This window comes from Mauremys mutica, chromosome 4, assembly GCF_020497125.1.
Source record: "Mauremys mutica isolate MM-2020 ecotype Southern chromosome 4, ASM2049712v1, whole genome shotgun sequence".
NCBI classification, from domain to species: domain Eukaryota; kingdom Metazoa; phylum Chordata; order Testudines; family Geoemydidae; genus Mauremys; species Mauremys mutica.
The window spans coordinates 121,448,391-121,473,400 of record NC_059075.1 but is presented as its reverse complement, the minus strand read 5'-3'; the positions used below and the strand labels follow the sequence as shown (position 1 = coordinate 121,473,400).

General features: G+C 44.1%; 1 protein-coding gene across 2 annotated transcripts; it reads left to right on the top strand.

Moving 5' to 3' along the window:
* The first annotated feature begins 292 nt into the window (after window positions 1–292).
* Window positions 293–20,062, top strand: LOC123370457 (membrane-spanning 4-domains subfamily A member 15-like). Of its 2 annotated transcripts, XM_045017049.1 has the most exons (7): window positions 294–443; window positions 3,431–3,713; window positions 7,776–7,895; window positions 9,675–9,731; window positions 13,470–13,583; window positions 14,629–14,742; window positions 19,646–20,062. In XM_045017049.1, exons 2-7 carry the CDS (start codon window positions 3,444–3,446, stop codon window positions 19,772–19,774), a joined length of 804 nt encoding a protein of 267 aa, XP_044872984.1. In that variant the 5' UTR covers window positions 294–443; window positions 3,431–3,443; the 3' UTR covers window positions 19,775–20,062. The 2 variants fall into 2 exon arrangements, with proteins under 2 accessions (XP_044872985.1, XP_044872984.1); XM_045017050.1 differs by lacking the exon at window positions 13,470–13,583 and having other exon boundaries at window positions 293–443.
* The last annotated feature ends 4,948 nt before the right edge of the window (window positions 20,063–25,010 follow it).

The window sequence follows — 25,010 nt, the reverse complement described above, 5'->3', positions numbered from 1 at the left end:
GGCAACAATTTTGTTTATAACAAAACCCAGTTTTTCACCAATCAAAAGTTTTGATCTGAACATGTCCAACCGGTTGTGGCAGTTTCCTCTAGGCAAACAGGAAAAGGAAGGGTCTCGTTTTACTCAGTAGTGACCCTGGTGGCCAAAGGGGAGTGTTGGTGGGCTCCTATTTGGAGCCCCATATGCTCTGACCCAGAAGGGATGGTGATTAGGATGGGGAAAAGGCATATGAGGGACCCTGATGGGGATGGGGGAAGGGAACAGGACTTTGGAGCCCTGCAGTAAAACAGGGCAGAGAAGGAGGGAGGAGCTGAGTGTGACCGTCAGGGCAGGATTCAAAGTCTGACACTAATAAAACCCCCTTTACATGAGCCTGTGAGAATTTCCTGGTGAGGCTTGGAGTTACCCACAGCTGGACGGAGGAGAGGAGCTGCGGTGACAGAGTAAGTGCATTGGCAAACACTTCCTTGGGTGATCATTAAAATTGGGGGTTGGTGGCCAAACTGGGCGAGACAGCCATGGAGATGCCGAGATCCTTTCAGGACTCTTGTAGGAAAATGAGGTCAGAATTTAGAAAGCACTAGATCCGATTACCTGACAAGTGGGGAAGAGAGGAGGAGGGAGAAATTTGTGGCTCAAAGCAGCATGCTCCTATGTTCATATAGAAAGATGGAGCAGCAACATAACGTGCTTGCATTGATTCAAATATTTTCATGCGTCAGCTGCTCTCCACTATTTGTAGGGTTGCCAACTTTCTATTTGCAGAAAACCAAACATCCTTGCCCCTCCCCTGCTCCACCCCTTCTCTGAGGCCATGCCCCCCGCTCACTCCATCCCCTCTCCCTCCGTCGCTCGCTCTCCCCCACCCTTTCTCACTTGCCCATTTTCTCCAGGCTGGGGTGGGGGGTTGGGGTCCGAGAGGGGTCCAGCTGCAGGTGTGGGCTCTGGGGTGGGGCCAGGGATGAGGGGTTTGGGGTGTAGGAGAGGGCTCCTGGCTGGGGCAGGGGGTTAAGGTGTGAGAAGGTGTATGGGCTTTGGGGTGGGGCCAGAAATGGGGTTCAGGGTGCGGGAGGTTCCTGGGCTGAGGCAGGTGGTTAGAGTGTGTGTGTGGGGGGTGAGGGCTCCGGCTGTGGCTGTGGGCTCTGGGGTGGGGCCAGGGTTTGGGGTGCAGGAGGGGGCTCAGGGCTGGGGCAGAGGGTTGGGGCATGGAAGGGGATTTTTTGGCTCAGGCAGGCTCCTTACCTGGTTCCGCTATCTGGGAACCTACCCGCATCTCATTCCAGCTCCTAGGCGGAGGCATGACCACATGGCTCTGCACACTGCCTGCACCTGCAGGTGCCACCTGCTCAGCTCCCATTGGACGTGGTTCCTGAGTGGGGGCAGCACAAAGAGCCCTCGTGGCCATCCCTCTGCCTAGGAGCCAGAGGGAGATCCTGACAGCTTCCCAGATAGCAGAACCAGGTAGGGACCCTGCCTGAGCCAACAAACTGGACTTTTAATGGCCCGGTCAGCAAAGCTGACCGGAGCTACCAGGGTCCCTTTTTGCCTGGGCATTCTGGTCAAAAACCAGACAGCTAGCAACCCTAATGATGTGGCTCTAGCCAGTGAATAAAAGAGACGGGGTTCAGAGGTTGGAATGGTGTTGATATTGTCTGTGACGTCTCTTGTCTAATAACAGCTGGATCTGGGGTGGGCATTTGGTGCTGCCAAAGGTCGGTGCCTCCAGTTCTTTTGAAAACATAGACACAAGTAGTGTCACCCTGCCACCTTCCCACTCCCACAACATCCCCAAGCAAATGAATTAAGTATTCTGGTCCGGCCAGTGAAAGGGTAACAGAAATGGGACAAAAGGGGTTGCACAGGTTGGAGAGAATAGACTCTCCGGGAAGGAAGAGACAGTCCTGACTATTCCCATGGCCCTTTAGCCTTTTCTTCCTCCTTACTACCCACATAGGTTAGATCGGCATTTAAATTTAGAGCTTTCAAGGCCGGAAGGGATCATTATGGTCATCTAGTCTGATCTCCTCAGTAACAGAGGCCATAGAACTTCTCCCCACGGATTTCTGCATCAAGCCCCTTAATTCCTGCTTCCACTAGCCTGAATTTATGCTTCCAACACTAGATCTTGTTTCCCCTTTGTCTGCCAAATGAAAGAGCCTTCTACCCTTAGAAATAATCTTCCCACTTACAGACCGTGATCACAACCTGCTTTCCAGTGCTTATTAACACTTAAAAAATATCTAGAGCCTCTTAACATGCCAAACCTAGCAGCAGCTGGAAGCGTTGTGAAGACTGGCCCCTATGTGGTTAGTACTGTACTTTGCCATGTGGAAGTACCTATAAATGTTTCACAAAATGGGACATAGGCATATGTGCCTCTGCAGCCATCTTTCTGTTAGAGTGTTGGGTGATTGTTATTAACTAGCCTTTGTGTTGTTAACTAGATCCAGGGAACAAATTCAATTTTTTCCGCAGAAAAATTCAATTTTTACTGGAAATCTGAATACTAAAATATTTTGATTTGGAAATGCTGAAATGCGGGAATTCCTGTGCGTCATTGCCCCCCTTTTCCTCTGCAGGCCTGGAATCCTGGTCAGACAACATTTCCTGTGGCACATCATGGTCATGCCTCTTCAAAATGGAGGCAGTGCATTATTGGAGTCCCTGGCCATGGCACATGGTGAGAAATGTAGTCCAGCTAAGGATATCAGCCTGCTGTGAGGAACAGGGATATGTGGCAACTGAGCTACATATTGTATGAGGCACCACGGCAGCATAGCTGAATTAAAACATTTTTGGTTGAGAGCTCTCAGTTTTGTGATGAAAAGTTCTGTGAAAAGGAGACCCTTTTCACACACACAAATATTCACTTAATGGAAAACCCAATTTTCCATCAGAAAACAGTTTTGGTGGAACCTTTTTGGCCAGCTCTTCCGTAAATGCTTTGGGGTCTGATCCCATGCCTTTGAAGTTAATGGGAATGTTTCCTTCATTAAATAGGAGCAACAGCAAAGTCTTTGTGCCAAAGAACCTGAGTTAATTTTACCCTCTGTCAGCCCTAAGATAATCAATTGCACAGCTCTGGAAAATTCCATTCCAAAAAGTGAAAGATCCAGAAAGTTAAGAGCATCTGGAAAAGGAGGGGTGGAATGGAGACACTAGAGCTCCTTGGCTGAGATTTTAAAAGCCAACTAGAAAGTTGAATTTAATGGGAGTTGTGTGGCTGAATCCTTGAGTCAGCTTTTGAAATCTCAACCCTTATCTTTAGGGTGTTGCTAGTGCTCCAATTATAGCTCCATGTGAAGGACAAAATCATGGCAGGAACTCGAAAAGGGTTGAGCATTAGCTAACTAAGATTCCTACTCAGCTAATTTGAGGAGTCAGTGTTATTACATATGGCTTAATCTGGGCCAATCACTCTTTTATGCAGCATCTTCATCATCATGGCAGCACCAGGAAGCATGGCCAATGGGGTGCTTGTGTTCATGCCCCCAAACAGCGCTGGCATCATCCACCAAGGCCAGGGAGTCTCTGGTGCCATTTCCCAGACTCCTGAGATGGTGCAATGTGGGCCTCAGCAGTTCAGAGTCATGAACCCTGGGAACCAGCCTCTTGGGTCAGTGTACCCCGGGAGTCCTGCTGAGCAGGTTGCACAGCTGAGGAAAGTAGGGATGATAGAGATATTCCTCAAAGCACAGCCCAAGACCCTGGGGGTAAGTGTGATCTTTTCTCTCAATCCATGAGAATGAGTCATTTCTATGCAGAAGGGCCTGCAAAGGTGGCTGAATGACTGAGCATGAGCAAATTCCAGAGCCCACCTTTTTCTTTTTTACTTTTACCAACAGCTTTATGGGAAGGATGCCAAGAAGCCAGTGCCATCAGGTGACTTGGCATCTCAGGGACCCAAGATAGGTCTGACCTCTTCTTGAGACTTCATTGCTCTGGGGTCGGGGGGAATAGACCCAGAGTTCCAGGGTTAATGAATCGTCCTAGCTGCCCAAACAGGGAGAAATGAGGATTAATCAAGCAAAGAAGAAAAAGTGGGGGAAAGGATTATAAACCAGCTGTTTCTGTAACTAATGGAATGAAACAGCCCCATATTGGGGAGGAGTGGATGGCTATTTAACTGCTATAAATCAGAGTAGCTCCATTGTGCTAATTCACACCGACCGAGGATCTGGTCTGAGAAGGAACACTTCAAACCAAGGGTCCCTCTTCTAGTTAACTGCAGTGCAGAGCTGATTCCATTCAGCCTTGAACTACTAGTGAAATCAACCAATCTACAACTTCTATCCATCAGTCTACGTGGATAAGCCCATAATTGGTAGTTTATTTACAATTATATAAATAAATAAATGAGTTAATAGATTATTGGTTTTAAGGCCAGTAGGGACCACTGGGATCATTTACTCTGACCTAGGCCAGAGAGCCATAGGCCAGAGAACATCTCTGGATTAATTCCTGTTTGAATTCAAGCATATCTTTTAGAAAAGCATCCAGTCTTGATTTAAAAATTGCTAGCGATGGAGAATACACCACAACTCTTGGTAGGTTGTTCCAATGGCTAGTTATCTTCAGTGTTAAACATTTTCACCTTATTTCCAGTCCAAGTCTGTCTAGCTTCAACTTCTAGCGATTGGATTTGCTAGACCTTTGTCTGCTAGATTGAAGAGCCTGTTACTAAATTTTATTTCCCCACAGAGGTGCTTATAAATTGTGACCAAATGAACCCTTAACCTTTTTTAGTTAAGATCACCAGAGTCCTGAGAAGGGGCCTATTTGAATTATCTTGTTGCAACATTTGGGCTCCTCTGGCTCAAAAGACATGGTCCAAAATCTCTGCTGGTGTATATAATCCCAGCCCCATTCCTTTCAGTGGAGTTTAGTCTCCCAGCAGGGAATCTGTTCAGAGGGGTAGATGTAGTGATCCATGGGTTTCTTGTTGTCTGTAGGGTTCCAGTTGTCTGTAGGGTTCCAGTGTTGAAGCTGATCACAGTGTCCAGGAAGTTGATGCTGGTGTGGGAGAGAGTTTAACAGACAGAGATGAAGGTTGTTGAAGTTGTGGTGGAAATCTATGGGGGAGTTTAGTTCGTTTGTGCAGAGGATGAAAATATCATCAGTGTAGGTCAGGTATATCATTGGTTTGATGGTGCATTTGTCCAGAAATTCTTCTTCAAGATGGCCCATGAAAAGTTTAGCATATTGGGGAGTCATCCTAATACCCATGAATGTTGTTATGGTTTGGACAAAGTGTTGGTTGTTGAATGTAAAAATAATATGGGTGAGGGTGAAATGGATGAGTTTGGCGATGTGCTTGTAGTAGGTATCAGAGGGTTGTCCATTGTCTTGTAAATATTTGAGTCAGGCTGTTATATCCTTGGGGCAGCCGGTGTAGGAAGCAATCACTTGAGGCCAGAGAGCAGGCAGCTAACCAAAACCTCCATTTTATTTACAGATATACAGAGAGCTCACTCAGCTGGTTGAAACCGGCTGAGCTAACCCATAATAATCTAACTCAGTTGCCATAGCAACAAAAACCATGACAACCAAATACACAACACAGGCGACTTTGCTGTCACTGTGAAGGATGTTGGTGTATTGGGAGGTGACATCCATAGTGGCAAGGGTGGTGTTCTAAAGGAGGTTGTTGATGTTGCGGAGTTTGTGGAGGAAGTCGGTTGTATCCTGGAGGAAGCTGAACCTTTGTGTGGTGAGTGGTTTGAGGATGGTTTCTATGAGTTCCTATATTTCTTCAATAAGAGTGCTGTGGCCAGATATGATATGTCTGCTGTGGTTCCATTGTTTGTGTATCTTGGGAAGCAGGTAGAAGTTCCCTGGGTTGGATACGTGGAAGATGAGTTTGTAGAGATTCTCTTGGAGCTATTTGGGGAAGATGAGGTGATATCCTTACATTCCTGGATAAATTGTGGTGTGAGGTCTTATTTGAGTTCTTCAGAGTAGGTGGTGTCGGAGAGTTGTCAGTTGGCCTCATTAACATAGTCATCATAGTTGAGGATTACAATGGCAACCCCTTTGTTTTTTGGTTGGATCACTCTCTGGTTAGATTTCTGGGACTGTATGGTTGTCCTTCTGGCAGTAGAGAGATTGTGGTGGATGTTAGGGTTGTTGAGGATTTCATAATCAATTCTTTTTTGAAGCAATCAATGTAATCAACAAGAGTGTATTTTTGTCTGTTCTGTGGTGTCCAGTCAGATGATTCTTTTTTTTTTATTGTCGATGGGGATGTAGTAATTATGAGTGGTGTTGTCATTGTGAAATAATTCTTTGAGGTGGAGTCGTCAGAAGAATTCTTCTAGTTCTCTACATGCTAGTATGGTATCGGGTTCTGTGGTGGGGAAGAAGTTCAGTCCCTTAGAGAATATGGATAATTCAGCTGCAGTTAGGGATAGTCTTGATAAAATGATGATTTTCATCTGTTGTGTATTATCAATGTTGTGGGTACTGGTGCATTGATTTCTCCCGGAGGTGGTATTCTGGGGTTTGTGGAGTAGTTGTAGTTGGTTCTACATTTTGTTTTTAGTTTGGATGCCTGTCGTCAGATTTCTTTGACAGTTGTTTTGGATTTTTTGCATGATTTACGGGTAACTTCCCTGGTGTTTTTGTTTTGTTTTTTCTTCCAGTGTGGGAGCATGTGGTGAGTTCTTGTTTGAGATGCTCCTTTCTGCAATATATGAGGTGCAATAAATGTTTCCTTAGTTTTTCTGAAGTTCGTCTGAAGAGCTGTTCAGCATGTTTGGAATTATACGTAGTGGCCAGAGGGTTATGATGGTGAGACATCTGTGGATGATATTTTCTATCTTGAATTTGCTAAGTAAGTAGATGTCACTCTTAAGGTTTTTTTCCTTTTTCTTCATGTTGTGGAGTTTTCACTTCAGACAGCAAATTTGATATCTTCCACTATTATATTCAGTATTGTAGCTGTGTTGGTCTCAGGATATTAGAGAGACAAGGTAGGTAAGGTAATATCTTTTATTTATTGGACCAACTTCTGCTGGTGAGAGAGAAAAGCCTTCGAAGCTTACACAGATTTGATTGTCTGATTCATTCTTTGGTGTGATTCCTGTCACTGTTGAGGAGGTCATTAGGGGAACCACATTTTTTCAGTGGGAAATATAGTTTCCACAAAATCAAAATTTTCCATTGAGAAAATCAAAAACAAAATATTTTGTTTTGGGTTGGGACTTCCCAAATCAAAGTACTTCAGTTTGTCAAACTGAATTGAAATGTTTCCCCTCAGTTCAGTTTGACATTTAAACTGCATCCACCTGAGCTGCTACAAAGCCTCAAGTTCAAATGGTGGCCTCATTCCTCCACATAGGACTGGCTCCCTGTTCCAAACTGCACTGCGGTCTCCTCTTTTACTGAACCACTGTGGGATCTCATGGGAGTCCCATGATTCCACATGTGAGATGTAGTCCAGCTAGGAAATCTAGCCCATAGAAGAGAATGGGGGCACGAGGCACCTCAACTACAATTACCCTAAGGCAACACACTGACTCAGGCAGACTCAGTCCAGCATTAACCAAGCCTAAATGAAATATTTTAAGTCGGTTTGACAAACTGAAATGAAATGTTTCAACATTTCCAAAGTGAATTTTTTCAGATTTTGAATTAAACAACTGTCAAAAGATCAGAATTTCCCACAGGATGGAAATTCCAATTTGCGGTCAGCTCTGCTCAGGACATTGTGCGCCGCTCCATCTCAAGATGGCAAGGAATTGGCTTGTTTTTGCTGCCCCATTCTCTTCCCACAGGCCATCCAGATCCTGACTGGGCTGATGCACATTGGCTTTGGGGGTGTGTCTGCAGTTTTCGTCGAATACTACATTTCCATCTCCATTCTTGGAGGGTACCCCTTCTGGGGAGGACTTTTTGTGAGTAGAATAAATGGAAGCATCTATGAAATGATAGCATGGCCACATGGATATATAATCATTGTCTATGATTAATGCTGTACCGATATATGAGACCTATAGTGATACACATAAGATAAACAGAGGGCAAGACAGACACTTCCGGGATCTTAATGCACTTTCTAAACATGAGTGAACTAAACCTAATAAAACACTCGTGAGTTAGATATTATTTTCCCCATTTTACAGATGGGAAGCCTGAGGCACCAAGGGGCTAGTGGAGTCACCCAAGGTAATGCAGTTGAATTGTGTCAGCACTCGGTATAGAATCCAAATCTCAAGATTCTTCCCCATTTACTTCAAACTTGTTCTACGTATCAAGAAACAATGCAGACTGTAGCTACGGTCATCAATAAGTAACAAATACCTAGTACCTCTTTACCAAAAGAAACCCACAGCAGATGTCATTCAACTGGAATATAGTAGAACGTTAGTCCATCCAAACTGGCACTTAGTCTGCTGTCACACTTCCTGCTGTCACTTGGTAGATCATTGGCCCATCTAATGTGCTGACCCATTTCCTGCCATTGCTGAGCGGATCATTAGTTTGCTGTCCTGCAGCAAGCAGTGCCCCAGGCTAGGCATCAAAAATCCTTCCCCACATGCCACCTTAGTCCCCCAATAAAACCCTCCCACACGCGCTTGAAAGACAGGGGCCTTCCACCAGCTATCAGCCCTGAGTGCCACTCTCACAACCCCTGCTACCAACCTTGTCTGTTCTACATGTCAAGTATCCTGGCATTTTGACAATCTGCTCACCCTCTTCACCAAAACCGTCTTGTTGGGCTGGTGTTAAGGGCAAAGCTTCTGTGAAGTCCCTGCCTTAGCCCTTTTGCTGGGATGATGTTGGTACTCAAGCATCCGTGAAGTCATTGGCTCAGCACCTTTCCCTACTTGGCTGATGTCAAGGCCCAGGCCTTTGTGAGGTCACTTACTGAGCACCTCTAGCTTACTAAGGTGAGGTCAAGGCTCAGGTCTCCATCCCTTTGCGACACCCTTGGCTGAATTGGCCTTATTAGGGTTTGTCTGCCTTGAATGGAGGGAGGGGAAAAACCTTGGTGGATCAGCAAAAAGGACAAATCTCCTGCCAGGTTCCAAATCAGGGACCATTCAACTGTCAAGTGAAAATGGTGACTGATCCACCACAGAAAACAGAGTGTGGAGGAGACAGCAGGGGGGCACTGCAGGTCTGGATTGAGACGTGTTAGCACAGCTGGGAGTCTGGGGAGGACAGCACTGGAACAGCTGGGGGTACTGCAGGTCAGGCTTGAGATGTGGAGATGCTCATATACCATGGCGATGGAAGTACTATACAATCTCCATAGGCAGAGACATAGGCAGGGGATGGCACAGCTGAACTGAGTGGAAGGTGGGGTAAGGAACCTGGTGACTTCCTAAGCTCTTCTCAGGACCATCCACTCATTGCTCTGTTTATGGGGAGAAGAGCAAGTTCAGTTGTCAAAAAGGAGCAAGAACTCAGAAGGAGGAGAGAAGAGGAGGAGAATCTGGGGGGAAGGATTATGACACGGGTGCCACCTTAACTGGATTTAGATGAACCTGGATGGCAGCATTATTAGATGGAAACTGCTCTCCAACACTTGATATAATTATTATGACTGCCCCTGCTGAGGGAAGTGTGTCATTCTTTCCCTTTGCTTCCATCACATACAGCCTGTCTTGGAGGAGTGATCATTCTTGTAAGTGTGAAGTGTGAATGATGGTTTTCTCTTTCCTGGGCAGTTCGTCATTTCTGGATCCCTCTCGGTTGCAGCTGAGAATCGTGGCAACATCTGTCTGGTAAGTTTCTAGAGAATGTTCCCTCCCCTTTCCTAACCGGGGTGGGGAGGTTTTGGGCGGGGAGATTCTCAGAGTTTAGCTCTGCTTCACCCAGGGCACTATCGAGGAAGAGAGTTGCTGATGAGAGAGCAGAGAGCTTGTTGATCAAGAACATGGAAAAGGAATGTTCGAAAGGGAGAAGGTAGGTGAGGTAATATCGTTTATTGGACCAACTTGTGCTGGAACACGTGTTGGAGAGGAAGATGGAAGAGACAAATAGGGAGCTGAAAGAGAAAAGGGGATATTTTAAACGACTCCCTGCTGTCTACCTCAGTATTTTTAGCAGCAGCTTGTGGTCCAACAATTACTTTCAATTTTTCTATTGACTAATAAACCCCAATTAGGAGCCCAATAGAAAAGAAAAGTAGAAAGTAAGAAAGTAGAGCTGCAAACAGCTGCTGAAAAGGGAGCCAGGCTACCAGGGAACAAAAGAAAGACAAAGGGTCCAGGGAGTCTGCAAAAAAGAGGAAATTTAGAAGAATTAAAGTAGCCAGAAATATATTCAAAATAGTGAAGAGAAAGGGACTTCCAGTGAGGCCCCTATGGAGCAGAGCACTAAGTATCTGTGAGACTTTAGGATGTGCTAAAAATTAAGCACATGTTTAAGTGCTTTCCTGAAGTGAGACCTACAGCAGATCAAAAAATAGGGGAATAAATGAAAAATGTTGTAGAAATTTTTTCATCATTCCCCCTCCCCAAAAACATTCATGTCAATGAAATTTTGAACATTGCAACCAGCTCTGCCTCTTACCTTTTACCTGCTATTTTCTTTTCTCTGCATAGTAGGAACAGTCTTTTCTAAGTGGAAAATATAATTCACCCCATAAGCCATACTCTGATAACAATGAGACACTTCCGGAAATATATTAGCTACCTATTGGCAGGCTTCGCAGGTGACTAAGGGCTGCAATAGCCAATTGCTATGATTTATTGCTGTGGTTCTGATAAGTGAACTTCTAAAGTGTGATAGGCTTGTATCAGGGTTCCCTCCTCACTCTGAACTCTAGGGTACAGAGATGTGGGGACTGGCATGAAAGACCCCCTATGCTTATTTCTACCATCTTAGGTTAAAAACTTCCCCAAGGCACACATCCTTTCCTTGTCCTTGGATGGTATTGCTGCCACCACCAAGTGATTTAGACAAAAATTCAGGAAAAGGGTCACTTGGAGTCCCTATTCCCCCAAAATATTCCCCCAAGCCCCTTCACCCCCTTTCCTGGTATATATTAAGAATAATATACTAACCAATTGGTTACAATGTGAGCACAGACCAAGCCCCTTGGTTTTTAGGACACTGAAAATCAATCAGGTTCTTAAAAGAAGAATTTTATTTATAAAAAAAGTAAGAGAATCACACCTGCAAAATCAGGATGTAAGGTAACTTTACAGGGTAAATAAAAAGATTTAAAACACAGAGGATTCCCCTCTGACTCTGCTTCCCAGTTACAAAACAGGAATGAAATTACCTCTTAGCATAGGGAAAATTCACAAGCTAAAACAAAAGATAATCTAACACATTTCCTTGCCTTACTTACAATTTTTGTAATCTTAGATGCTCATTTCAGGTATGTTGTCAGGAGATGTTTTACCTGCCTGGTCTCTCTCTCTTCATCCAGTGAGGGAACAAACAAAGAGAGCACAAACAAAACCTCCCCTCCATTTAAAAGTATCTTCTTTTCTTATTAGTCCTTTTGGTCAGGTGCCAACCAGGTTATTTGAGCTTCTTAACCCCTTACAGGTAAAGATTCAGTACAGCTACCCAGGAGGGATTTTATACGACCCTTAACTGTATCTATATGACAGCTTGGCTTGTATGAAGCCCTAAAATTCAGGCAGTTCTTTTGAACTCCCAAAATTACATAAGCAATGAAATTGCATTTTTAAGTGAATTTAGTGCTTATAAGAGGTCCTAAGACAGAAAAATCAAGCTCCCTATTTACCCTGGAACATACACAGCATGTGTCAGTGACCGTTAAACCAGCCACAGGGCTTAGAACTTGGGAACCTTCAGCACTAGAAGGAAAAGTCTCTACTACTTGAGCTAGCAGATGGGGAGCCTTAAATGTCTTTCATGTGCCTCAGCTGCTAGAGGCAGACAAGAACTCCACCCTGTCCTAGCACGGCTTGCATATGGACAGTGCAACATTAGTCTCAAACCACCTCACCCCAGGCCTGCTGGGACCACCTCCAAAGGCATCTAAATCAGCAGTCCAACCCAGTCAGTTCTTGGCCTCTCTTTTACAGCCAAAAAGGGGGTCAGTTACTTCAGAGTGGAGGACACTGTCCAAATTCTTGTAGATTCTTGTCCAAATAAGAACTGGACTGACACGTCCAGCCCCCTTCATGTAATCTGCGAAATGTCAAATGGGAGCAATTTTTTGTCACTAGGCTGGGTTGGAGCTGGTCACGTAGAGGTGAAAGGCCCCAAATCCAGTTACAATTTCCCCAAGAAGAATCAGGTTTTTTGTTCAAGAATATTCTAGTATTTCCAGGGGGAGGCGTTGGGCTTTTCTTTTCTTTTTTTTTTTTTGGATGAAGAAAAAATACCCCTGGAGAAAGGCCATGCTGTTCTCATGACATCTCCCCATTCTCAGTCCTAGCTGAAGTACGGAGTTGTGGCAAGATCAAAGCATAAGCTAGTGGTGCTGAACTGAGAGCCAGTAGAGCTGAGTTGATTCCTCACTTTTCCAGTAACCTTCGGCAACTCCCTTCACCTTTCCATGTTTCATTATCTCTCTTGTGTCTTTAGATCATAAACTCTTTGGGGAAGGGACTGTATATGTATGTGTGTACAGCACCCAGCACAATGAAGAACCCATCTCAGTTGGAACCTCTAGCCATTATCATAATATGAGTCAGCCAGGCTTATCTAACTTTCCTAAAGAAGTGCAGAGTTTGAGTTGAGTGTAAGGGTTCAGGGCTGGTTCTTATATCTTTTATCTATTACATTTTTATTATAATTTTTCCAAATATATATACAGAATAAAAAAACTATATATAAACTTCTCATAGTATATTAACCAGTTGCTACCTAATCTTAGCTGTACTTGAAACATTTAATTATGTATATGTGTATCTATATAATATGAATGGTTAAAATATAAATCAATTATTTGTATTATACAATTTACAAACAAACAAAATTTGTTTATAAGAAATCAATTAGTTAAAGCAAAATTATTAAGTTAACCTAAAGAATAAAAGCAAAGTTCAGAGGCGGGAGATAGAGATGGGGAGGAATGAAATGGGTAAAGAGGAGGGGGAAGTAAGGGAGCCCATTCGTTTTAACAGGATCATTCAGATACTTCCAGGTGAGCATCCCATATCTCTGAGAATTTTGGGGTCTGTCTGTTACAGTACACAAGTCTTTCCATGGTGACAACACTTATGATATAAATGCTCCAGTCATCAATTTTACTTTTTGGACTTTCTTGCTTGTAGTACGTGTCTTTTAGCAATTACTAGTGCTCTGCTTAGCCAAAGTTTTTCAGACTTGTTCAGCTTCTTTAAGTTGAAAATTACATTTTTGGCTTGTAATACAATATTATCTGATAGAAAAAAAGTGACTCTGCAATTAAGTTCCGCCCAAAACATATGAGTGTAGGAGCATTCACAGAACACATAGATGAGCTGGTTCTTACTTTAACCAAACCTGTTCTCTGCTTACACACAGCCTAACTCTTTGCATGTCTCTTTCAGGTGAGAGGCAGCCTGGGAATGAACATCACTAGCGCCATCTTCTCAGCCATTGGGATAGTTCTTTTCCTAACAGAGCTGATTATTAATGTGTCAGATTACAGGCACAACTATGAGGTATATCTTGTTAAATTGCCAGACTCTGCCGTAGAATCATAAAAATGTAAGGCTGGAAGGGACCTCAAGAGGTCGTCCAGTCCATCCCCCTGCACAGAGGCAGGGTTAAGTCTACCTGGAGCATCCCTAACAGGTGTGTTTAAAATACCAGGTCCCTGGAATTGTCCCAAGCCTTTGACCCCAGGGTAGAAACTATCCATGCATTCAGCTCCAGACTTTCTCATTTGGTTCTGCTTGATAAAGCCAGTGTCAAAACTCCTGCTCATGTCAAATATCAGACAGGGACCATGTTTTTCTTCTGTTTTGTACAACACCTAGCATAATAGGGTCCTGGTCCATGACTAGGGTTTCCAGCTGCTATCAACATATACATTAATAATAACTCCATTGATTTCAGCAGGCATAGGATTGAACTCCAGTGTCTGTTTTATTTTCTTTAATCCCACTTTGCACAGATGGGGACACTGAAGCACAGGGGAGTGAAGCCACTTGTCCAAAGTCACAGGCAAGCTAGTGGCAGAGCTTGGAACCAAATCCAGCTCTTCTGAGTTGTAGTCCAATATTTGATCTGCTAGGCCACACGGCCTTCCCTGGATCCAGGCTCTATGATCCTCCATCTTGACAAATGGCTGCATCGCAGGGGCGCAGCTCCCTGCAGACCTAGGAGAAAACAGAATCCTATGATCTCCTGACAGTGGTGTGGCTCCATGCGTCACAATTACCAGGGCTGCTGAGTAGTTTGAATGAGGAGGAGAATTCTGTGTGCCTAGGAAGAGAGAAGAACCAGGACGGCATTTCTGCATTTCCAGAATTGGACTCCCCAGTGCATCCCCTCACGGCAGCCCTGTGTTACCTCTAGCAGTCAAGAGTAATTAGAATCCCCTGTGGTTTTGTGTCTGGGGGGAGGGAAGAACCAGGATTGGACTTCTGCATCCCCAGAAGTGGGAAAAGAGGGATTTTTATGCACCTCACAGCAGCCCTGTGCAATGTTACACCTCTAGCAGTCAAAATTAATTAGCATCCTCTGTGGTTTTATGCTCCCCAGAGTGTTGGGAAGGGGATCACGATCATGCTGTTCTTGATGACCATCCTGGAGTTCTCCATCGCTGTCTCAACCTCGTACTTTGCATCCCAAGCCATCTGCTATACCCCCAACACCGTGAGTCTTTCAGCTCTCAAACGGGACATGAGTCAGAGCATGTGGTGAAAGGAAGGGAAGATGTTTGCCTGAATGAAGGGCCTTCCCTGATGGGAGGAGTGTCCACGGGGAAGGGCCTGAATGTGTATGAGAGAGGCAGTGAAGGAGGAAATGACAGCCCCTGATTTAGTCCTGGTTAAAAATTTTGTCAAATCATTTTTTGGATGGGAAATTGGGGTTTCAACTATATGAGAATTTTAGCAGAAAGCACCTGCTTTCTACAGAAAATATTGCTATTTTGCCAAAACACTGACCACCTGAAAACTAGGGCAGTCAAATGATTAAGAAAATAATAGTGATTAAAAAAATTAATGGCATTAATTGCACTGTTAAACAATAACAGAATACCATTTATTTAAATATTTGTTGATGTTTTTCACATTTTCAAATATATTGATTTCAATTACAATGCAGAATACAAAGTTTACGGTGCTCACTTTATATTTATTTTTATTATAAATATTTACACTGTAAAAAACCCAAGAAATTGTATTCCAATTCATTTAATACAAGTACTGTAGTGCAATCTGTTTATCATGAAAGTTGAACTTACAATGTAGAATTATGTACATAAAAAATAACTGCGCTCAAAAATAAAACAATGTCAAACTTTAGAGCCTGCAAGTCCACCCAGTCCTACTTCTTGTTCAGCCAGTCACTCAGACAAACAAGCTTGTTTACATTTGCGGGAGATAATGCTGCTCTCTTCTTGTTTACAATGTCACCTGAAAGTGAGAACAGATGTTCACATGGCACTGTTGTAGCTAACGTCACAAGATATTTACGTGCCAGATGCATTAAAGATTCATATGTCCCTTCATGCTTTGACCACCATTGCATGGGACATGCATCCATGGTGATGACAGGTTCTGCTCGATAGTCATCGAAAGCAGTGCAGACTGACACATGTTCATTTTCATCATCTGAGTCAGATGCCACCAGCAGAAGGTTGATTTTCTATTTTGGTTGTTTGGGTTCTGTAGTTTCTGCATAGGAGTGTTGCTCTTTTAAGACTTCTGAAAGCACGCTCCTTACCTCGTCCTTCTCAGATTTTGGAAGGCACTTCAGATCCTTAAATCTTGTGTCGAGTGCTGTAGCTATCTTTAGAAATCTCACATTGTTACCTTGTGTTTTGTCAAATCTGCAGTAAAAGTGTTGTGAAAATGAACAACATGTGCTGGGTCATCATCCAAGACTGCTATAACATGAAATATATGGCAGAATGCAGGTAAAACACAGAGCAGGAGACATACAATTCTCCCCCAAGGAGTTCAGTCACAAATTTAATTAATGCGTTATTTTTTTAATGAGCCTCATCAGCATGGAAGCATGTCCTCTGGAATGGTGGCTGAATCATGAAGGCGGTTATGAATGCTTAGCATATCTGCCACGTAAATATCATCTGACGCTAGCTACAACAATGCCATGCAAACGCCTGTTCTCACTTTCAGGTGACATCATAAATAAGAAACGGGTAGCATTATCTCCTGTAAATATAAACAAACTTGTTTGTCTTAGCGTTTGTCTGAACAAGAAGTAGGACTGAGTGGACTTGTAGGCTCTAAAGTTTTACATTATTTTGTTTTTGAGTGCTCTTACGTAGCAAAAAAAAAATCTACATTTGTAATTTGCACTTTCACGCTAGAGATTGCACTGTAGATCCTTGTATGAGGTGAACTGAAAAATACTATTTCTTTTGTTTATCATTTTTACAGTGCAAATATTTGTAATAAATAATAATTATATAAAATGAGCACTGTATGCTTTGTATTCTGTGTTGTAATTGAAATAGATATGTTTGAAAATGTAGAAAAACAGCCAAAAATATTTAATAAATTTCAATTGATATTCTATTAATTTAACAGTGTGATTAAAACTGTGATTAATCACTATTAATTTTTTTAATTGCGATTACTTTGTTTGAGTTAATCACATGAGTTAACTGCTATTAACTGACAGCCCTACTGAAAAATAAACTATTTAGACTCAAAGTGGAACTATGGTGCCTGGTGGCAGTTGTAGTTCAGCTGCCGTGTGCTATCATTTTCCATTATGGGCTGTGTCTTGCAGCACTTATATCTCCCATGATGCACCATGGACAGGGACCTTTGTGACACATCCCCTCTCCTCCCAAACAAGGGGAAAGTGATAAATCATTGGAGATATAGTCCTGCCAGTGAACACAGCTCATACAGGACAATGAAAGTATGAGGCACCCAAACTACAACTGCCATGAGGCACTGTGGTTCCATGTTGAATCAAAATATTTTGGTGGTTGATAGATTTTTGTTGACATTTTTGGCAGAGGAAATAACCCTATTTTCTGGCCATTTTTACCCTGATTCCTAATGAGGCTGCTGGCACCATGATACAAGTTACTGAATCTTTTTTTATGGGAGGGGGAAGTAATCCCAGTTTTCACTGCCTCCACTTTGACCTTCATTGTCAGTGTTTTAATTTCTGTGGGGCTGCATTTCATCTCCCCCCGCCAGGTAGCTGGGGCAGCGGTGGGGGGTGGGATGACGGGGACGGGACAGGACTGGGATGGGGACAGGAAACTGTAACTGGGCCAGAACCTGAGCTGCAATCTCACCCTTTTGTGCCACTGAAAGTCACTGGATGTCTCCAGCGGAGAGTTACCTCGGCATGGAATTCCCCGCCTGGCTCAGCCAGCTCTTACTCCCTTGGTGGAGGGGATGTATTGAGGCACGGACGGAGTACCTGACAGGTGGACAACTCCTTTGGGGTCATCACCAGTCTTTGTTTTATAGCAGCTGATGGGGCTAGCATAGAACCAGCCATGGAATCATGATGCTGCAAACTCCCCTCCCAAAAGCTACAGCTGTGGACATTCCCTCCAGGGACAATGTTTCTAGCCAGACAAGAAAATAAATGAATCCAGGCAACAGGAAACTCCTTGTTTGGAATACAACTCACTGCTGTGAGGCTGATGTGACTGTGACCTCCCCAAAGGCAGGCTGGCTGCCTGCCTCCCATGCAGTTCTCCTGGCCCTTCTTCTGAGCATTTTTGAAGAGTAAAGGGGGTAGCTGAGATGAGGTTAACCCTTTGATGACCTGGGAGTAGGTAGGCTCACACACTGATAAACTAATGTTTTCTCAAACTGTGTTGAAAACTGTTACGTTTTTATAAAATAAAACCCACCTGATTTTGTCTAAATTTTCCAGACTTTTTTTATTTTTTTTTGGCAGAAATTCAAATACCAAAATATTGCAACAAAACCCAAAAGATTGTGGTGCCTAATGGGGGCTGTAGTTTGAATGCCTCATGTTGCCATTCTCCTTTGTAGGCCAGGCTCCTTAGTCTGACTGCAACTTCCAACATTGTCCCCCTCTTAGTGCAGGGAGGTTGTTGCATCCTGGGAGTCCCTGGCCATGGTGCATCGTGGGAAATGTAGTCTAGCTAGTGAGCCTGATCCATAGCAAAGAATGGGGACATCAGGCAAACAAACTGCATCTCCCATGAGGCACTGCAGCATCTCCAAATTGAAATTCTTAAGTTTTAGGGCATTCACTTTTTGGATGAAAAGTTTATTTTTTCCCAGGAAACTGGATACTTTTCATGAAACAATTCATTGAGTTAAACATAAAAGTTTGGAGTTTGGGGGTTTATTTGTTGTTGTTTTTTTCTTTGAAAATCAGCTTGTTGACAGGAAATTTTCAAGCAGACCTAGCAAGGAGCACGGAGGGACGCTCTGTGGCATAGTGAGACCTACCACATTAACCTTTTAAGTGCCTGTAGCGAAGTGAGACTCTCCAGTGCAGCGCCTCCTGCTGGTTATCCTGGGAATTAGCTCTTGTCCAGCCCGGAGTGCCCTCTGCTGGCTCACCTGCCTCATGCCCCTGTGTCCCTCCCAGACCCCAGTGCCATTTACCCTGGGGTTCTGCCCTCCGCAGTACCCCCACTCTGGGTCTCCCCTCCCAGGGGAACGACAAACCCTCTATCCCTACCTTGCTTCAGTAGCTACTGCCAGTCATCATCTAGCCCCCTTTCACTGGGGCAGACTGCAGTCTGTAATGGCCACTCATCACTGGCAATGGGGTAAGACCTGCTGCCTTTGCCTATCGCCGGGCTACACCTCTGTAGCCCCAGTACTTGCTTAGGCCTTGCACAAGGCCTGCAGCCTGGGGAGTTCCCAGGCTGGAGCTCCCCAGCTCCTCTTGCCTTTCCCCAGCACTTCCCTACCTCTGGTACTCTGCTCCCAGGCAGCCACGTCCTTCTCTCTCCACCGCTAGAGAGAGACTGCTCCAGCTCCTGGCCCACAGCTCTCTTATCAGGGCCAGCTGGGCCCTAATTGAGCTGGCCACAGCTGTGGCTGCTTCCCCAATCAGCCTAGCTTGGCTGCTTTCAATCCCTGTTTTCCAAAAGTGGGGCAGGTGCCCCACTACAGTGCCTCACGCAAACCTGCTGCAGTCAGGACCCAAGAGAACGTCTAGTTTCCGTATTCAAAATGTCATCACTATATCAAGAGACCAGGGTCATGTTCTGTGACACCTGGGACCCATGCCCCTCCACAGGGAAAATCCGACCGATAGCGAGTAGGGTGTTGACAGTGACGATGGCACAGATTGATCCCTGGTGTAATTCTAGTCACAGCAGGGAATTCCACCAGAGACGCACCTGCCCCAGTTATAAGAACTAGAGGGATGAGGAAGATGGTGGTGGTAGTGCTGAAAAATGTGTTGATGAAAGGGATGGAAGAGTGAGGAAGGTGATGGGGTAAGCATGGAGGACTGAGAAAAGTGATGGTGGCAAAGAATGTGAAGAAGATGCTGGAGCGAGAATGGAAAGGTGAGGAAGGTGATGATTGTGAGGGTGAGAGGGCTGATCTCTTTTGTTTTGCAGGCCATGTTGTTCATGCCATATGCTGCCAATGCAAACTTTGGGGTTCCTTCTGCACCAATGGCCCCTCCACCACCTTACACCAATGTGGCTTATGACCCCAAAGAAGAAACCGAGCCAGGGGCCTCATAAAGAACTCATACGAGAGATGGCTCCAGCAGCAGCTCCTCTGAGATGTAAAACTCAACCCTGTCCTGCATGATAGATCTCATTCCATTTTCTGAGTGCAGTTCTAGAACCCAGCTCCGTCACTCATCACAGAGAGAACTCGTTTCAATCAGCTTCTCCTTGGCTCTGCACCATTTGTTGAATTCACATTACACAATGAAATAAGATGACTCACCAGCACTATCCAGCCCCCAGAGGCTTTGGCCCTGAATGTTTCCCCTGGCCACTTCTTCAATAAAGCTTCAAAATGGATCCCGGGTGGGTTGTTTTAAAGCCTTTGCTCTCAGATGCATGTGGCATGTGTGTGCATGTAACATGTGTGCATATAGCATGTGTGCCTGTGTGTACATGTAGCATATAGATGTGGGGTGTGTGGGTCGGTGTTTGAGTGTGCATGTGGTGTGTGCATATCCACGTGTAACTCTCACCATACACATGTGGAGCAGACGGTCTCCCTTCACCCGTATCAGACATCACAAAAACTACTATTACAACTAGCACTAATTTGCTTGGGTCGGGCCCCAACTCCTTTTACACACTTTCTTCCTTTGGAATCTGGCAGAGGCACTAAGATATAGGGCAGGAGGCAGGGGACACAGGCCTCATGGGCATTCCCCTCCTCTCTCAGCCAGAGCTGGAGAATGGCAGAGCTGTGTCTAGCTAGAAGGGGAATAACCCCAAACACAGACGTATGTAGGTGCTATCTGCAAAAGGTTTCTCTGAAAAGAAGAAAAGGTAAAGGGGTGACTTGATCACAGTTTATGAGTATGTCAAGGCTGAATCCCCATTCTGGCACTTTGAGTACAGAAGGTGGGAACCTGCAAGGATTCTAAAAATTAATACTGGCCACTTCATGACTCAGTTTTGTATTTTATTTCAATTTTATTTAATTTTTTAAAGGTTTCAAAAAATCTCAAATAAAATGAAACATTTTATTTTGGGTTGACCAAAACATTTTGTTCAACCAGCAGCAAACATTTTTGACTTTTTCGGTTAGAGTTTTGGGTTGACCCAAAACAATGTTGGGTTTTTTTTCAAAAAAATTTCTGGTTCAGCTATTGAATCAAAAATTGGTTCTTCACACAATACAGATTCTCACAGAAATACCTTTCATGGGCTATGGTTGACTGTCATGCACAGAGCAATGGTCAGTAATATACAATCTTCTCAGAGGAGAGCAAGGGCATGATGCACTACATGTCCCATGAGGATCCACAGTGGCATTTTCTCACTGAATTATTTCAGTTTTTGGCCAAAATATTTTTATTTATTTTTTTTATCATAAAATACATTGGGTGGGCACAGAACTGGTTTCCAACCAGCTCTAATGATTGGGAATTATTTAGTGAGGCTGATCACAGCCAACTTTAGGCAAGATAGCAGGCTGTAGACAGGACTGGTGGGAACACCACTGAATCACTCAACGTTAGATTCCACAGGAACATATAGTGAACAATCCTACAGGGGAGTTATGTAGAGCATAGGACAAGATCACTTAGGTCTTTTCCATCTCTAAGGTCAGTGATGTAGAGACGCTTTCTCCTTATGTTGTGGGCAAAACTCAGGAAAAATAATATTTAATGGGGTAGAAATGAAATGTGGTGTTAGAAAACTGATCAAATCAAATTCTGAAACTTGTTGCTTTTATGAGTTTATACACCCCCACTTTAACAGGACACTTGCAGGATAATCTTGGGGGGAGGGAGGGAAATGGCCTCCACTGGTCATTTGAGGTAGTGCGTAGCATGTGGTTACATATAAATATCAAGGGGTATATAATATGCAGCAACACTTTCCCAGTAGAAGCCCTGCCTTCCTTGTAGATTTCTGACAACATTTCCCATTGGGTTGACATCCGCTAGCCCAGACATTAATTTATTTTGGAAAATATGGTAAAATTCTAATCCAATGCTTTTGAGTTTAGTTGAGTGTGAACAAATTAAATTTTCTACGACGATGTCCAGATAACAGAATGAAGATAGCAGATATATCAACAAGGACCATCACAGGCTGAAATAATCAGAGGCAAGCAAATCTATTAGCAGCACATAATTAATTGATCAAGTTTCTTCTCTTTTCTGCATGCAGAATATCTGGGAACAGATCACAATTTCCAGAAAGTTATTAGTTATTCACCTTTACTAGACACTTTCAAACTCAAGATTTCTATAGGCTGATTAAGAACAGTTTCTATCTCTCTTGGGAAATACAGCAGCATTGAGACTTGCTGAGTCCTTGCTACATCTTGAGAGAATCTCTTTCTCATTGCTCTGTTCCTGGGGAGTTTAGTTCAATACTCAAAAGGCAGCAAACTTCATTATTCATATCCCAGGGAGTTTACACCTAGAGAACAAGCACCCTGTAGAAAGGTAGGGTGGTTTTAGGATGAACACACTGGACTAAGATGCAGGAGATCTCGGTTGGCTTCCTAGGTTTACCACGGTCTGTGTGATTTGGGTGTGTCACATAGTTTCTTTGTGCCTTGGTTTCTTTTCTATAAAATGGAGATAGTAAAACAATGCTTCCTTTTACTTATCTTTTCTCTCTCATGCCTATTAAGTATGTAAGTGTGATGCCTAGTATGTTGTATTTCTCTAACTGCTACTGTGATGATGATAATAGATTTCATAGAATCGTAGGACTGGAAGGGACCTCAAGAGGTCATCTAGTCTAGTCCCCTACACTCATGGAAGGACTGAGTGTTATCTAGACCATCCCTGACAGGTTTGTCTAACCACAATGCCAGGAAGTTTTTTCCTAATGTCCAACCTAACACACCCTTTCTGTAATTTGAGCCCATTGCTTCTTGTCCTATCCTCAGAAGTTAAGGAGAACAATTGTTTTTTCTCCCTCCTCTTTGCAACAACCTTTTATGTACTTTAAAACTGTGGTCCCCTCTCAGTCCTCTCTTTTCCAGACTAAACAAACCCTTTTTTTTTTCAATCTTTCCTCATAGGTTATGTTTTCTAGACCTTTCATCATTTGTGTTGCTCTTCTCTGGATTTTCCCCAATTTGTCCACTTCTTTCCTGAACTGTGGTGCCCAGAACTGGACACAATACTCCAGTTGAGGCCTAATCAGCTTGGAATAGAGTGGAAAAATTACTACTTGTGTCTTGTTTACAATACTCCTGCTAATACAGCCCACAATGATGTTTGATTTTTTTTTTGCAACAGTGTTATACTGTTAACTCATATTTAGCTTGTGATCCACTATGACCCCCAGTTCCCTTTCCTCAGTACTCTTTCCCAGGCAGTCATTTCCCATTTGGTGTATGTGCAACTGATTGTCCCTTTTTAAGTGGAGTACTTTGCATTTGTCCTTATTGAATTTCATTCTATTTACTTCAGACCATTTCTCCAGTTTTCCAGATCGTTTTGAACTTTAATCCTATCCTCCAAAGCACTTGAAACCCCAGTTTTTTATCATCCACACACTTTAGATAATGGCATAGAGAGTACTCATAAATATTGATGAAGATATTGAACAGAACCAGACAGAATTGATCCCTGCGGTACCCCACTTGATATGCCCTTCAAACTTGATTGTTAACCACTGATAACTACTCTTTGGGAATGGTTTTCCAACCATTGGGGATTGGTCCTGCTTGAGGAGGGGGTTGGACTAGATGACCTCCTGAGGTCCCTTCCAACCCTGATATTCTATGATTCTAACCCCTTTGAGAGCCCAGGAAGGTGCACTTGGGAATTCCTTCCTCTGGGGTACCCTCAATCTCTTTCACTCCCCCTCCAGGGAAGAGCTGAGAAAGAAAAAAAAAGAAACCAGTTGTTGCCACCAGCTAATTAGACAACATGTGCACAAATCTTTTAAGACACAAACATCCAATACTGTTATTAAAAAAGGTCAATTTTATTTTTTAAAAAAGGAAAGAAAATTCATCTGGGAATTCAGCTATTGCTAGATTTTAAAAGAGCAATTACAAGGATTAAGCACCAAGAATAGTTTTCTTGAGGTCCAATTTAAAGGTTACAAGCAAAGCAAAAGCACGGGGGTTAGCACAGAGGAATCCACAAGCCATAAAGAAATAAAAGGGATAAACCTAATTGCATCTTCCTAGACATTTCCTGATCTACTTGCATATTTGAGGTTTCAAATGAGTAGTTTCTAGGTATGATACTGATAATTTTTCATACCTGGCCCCAAACTTTTTACAGCATTGCTGCTCTGTCCCCCTCTTCCCAGGAGAGCAACCACAGACAGACAAAGGGGAAGTTTTTTTTCTCAATTTTAAAAGGTTCTAGCCTCCTGTAGACGGGCTGGCTCACCCCTGCGGCGCCTCCTGCTGGTGACTCTGGGAATTAGCTCTGTTCCAGCACTGGAGCGCCCTCTGCAGGCCGGTGATCTGCCTGTCCTCAGGCTCAAGTCCTTCCCTGGACCCGATGCCCCTTTTACATGGGGTGCTGCCCCCTGGCAACAACCCCTTTCTCTCTGGATCTCCCCTCCTTGGGGAACCCCCACCCTCTATCCCCACCTTGCCTCAGTATATGGCTACTGCCAGTCATTGTCTAGCCCCACGCCCTGGGGCAGACTGCAGTATCAGTCTACTCATCACTGGCAAGGTTGGGTTTGGACCTGCTGCCTTGGCCTACCCCTGGGCTGCCCTCTGCAACCCCCAGTACCTGTTAGCCCTCTGCTAGGCCGCAGCCTGGGGCTTTCCAGGCTGGAGCTCCTCAGCCTTTCCCCAGCCCTGCTTCACTCAGGTATCCAGTCTCAAGCTCCCTGCAGCTAGGCTCTTCCCTCTCTGGAGGCAGAGAGAGACTGTTGGCTTTTTGGGCTTCTGGCTTCCCTGGCCTTTTATAGGGGCCAGCTGTGGCCTGATTGGGGTGTGGCCCAGCTGCAGCCACTTCCCCAATCAGCCCAGCCTTGAGAGCAGCCGCTCTCAAGCCCTACTAGGCCGCTTTTAAACCCCTCAGGACAGGAGCAGAGGTCCACCCTGCTACACCTCCCCATTGGCTCTTTTGGTCAGGTGCCCACTCACTTCCTTTTACCTATGCATAGCAGTGAGACTTTTAACCCTTTACAAGTAAATCAAGTAGAGAACAGCTACTAAGAGGGATTTTATAGCTAACTGGCTGGCTGGGTGTCCATAAAAGGGAGCTAACCCCTTCCCCCCTTCATTTATCACACAAGCCTTTACATTCTTTTCTTCCTCATTATTCACTGGCTACCTTTAAACCAA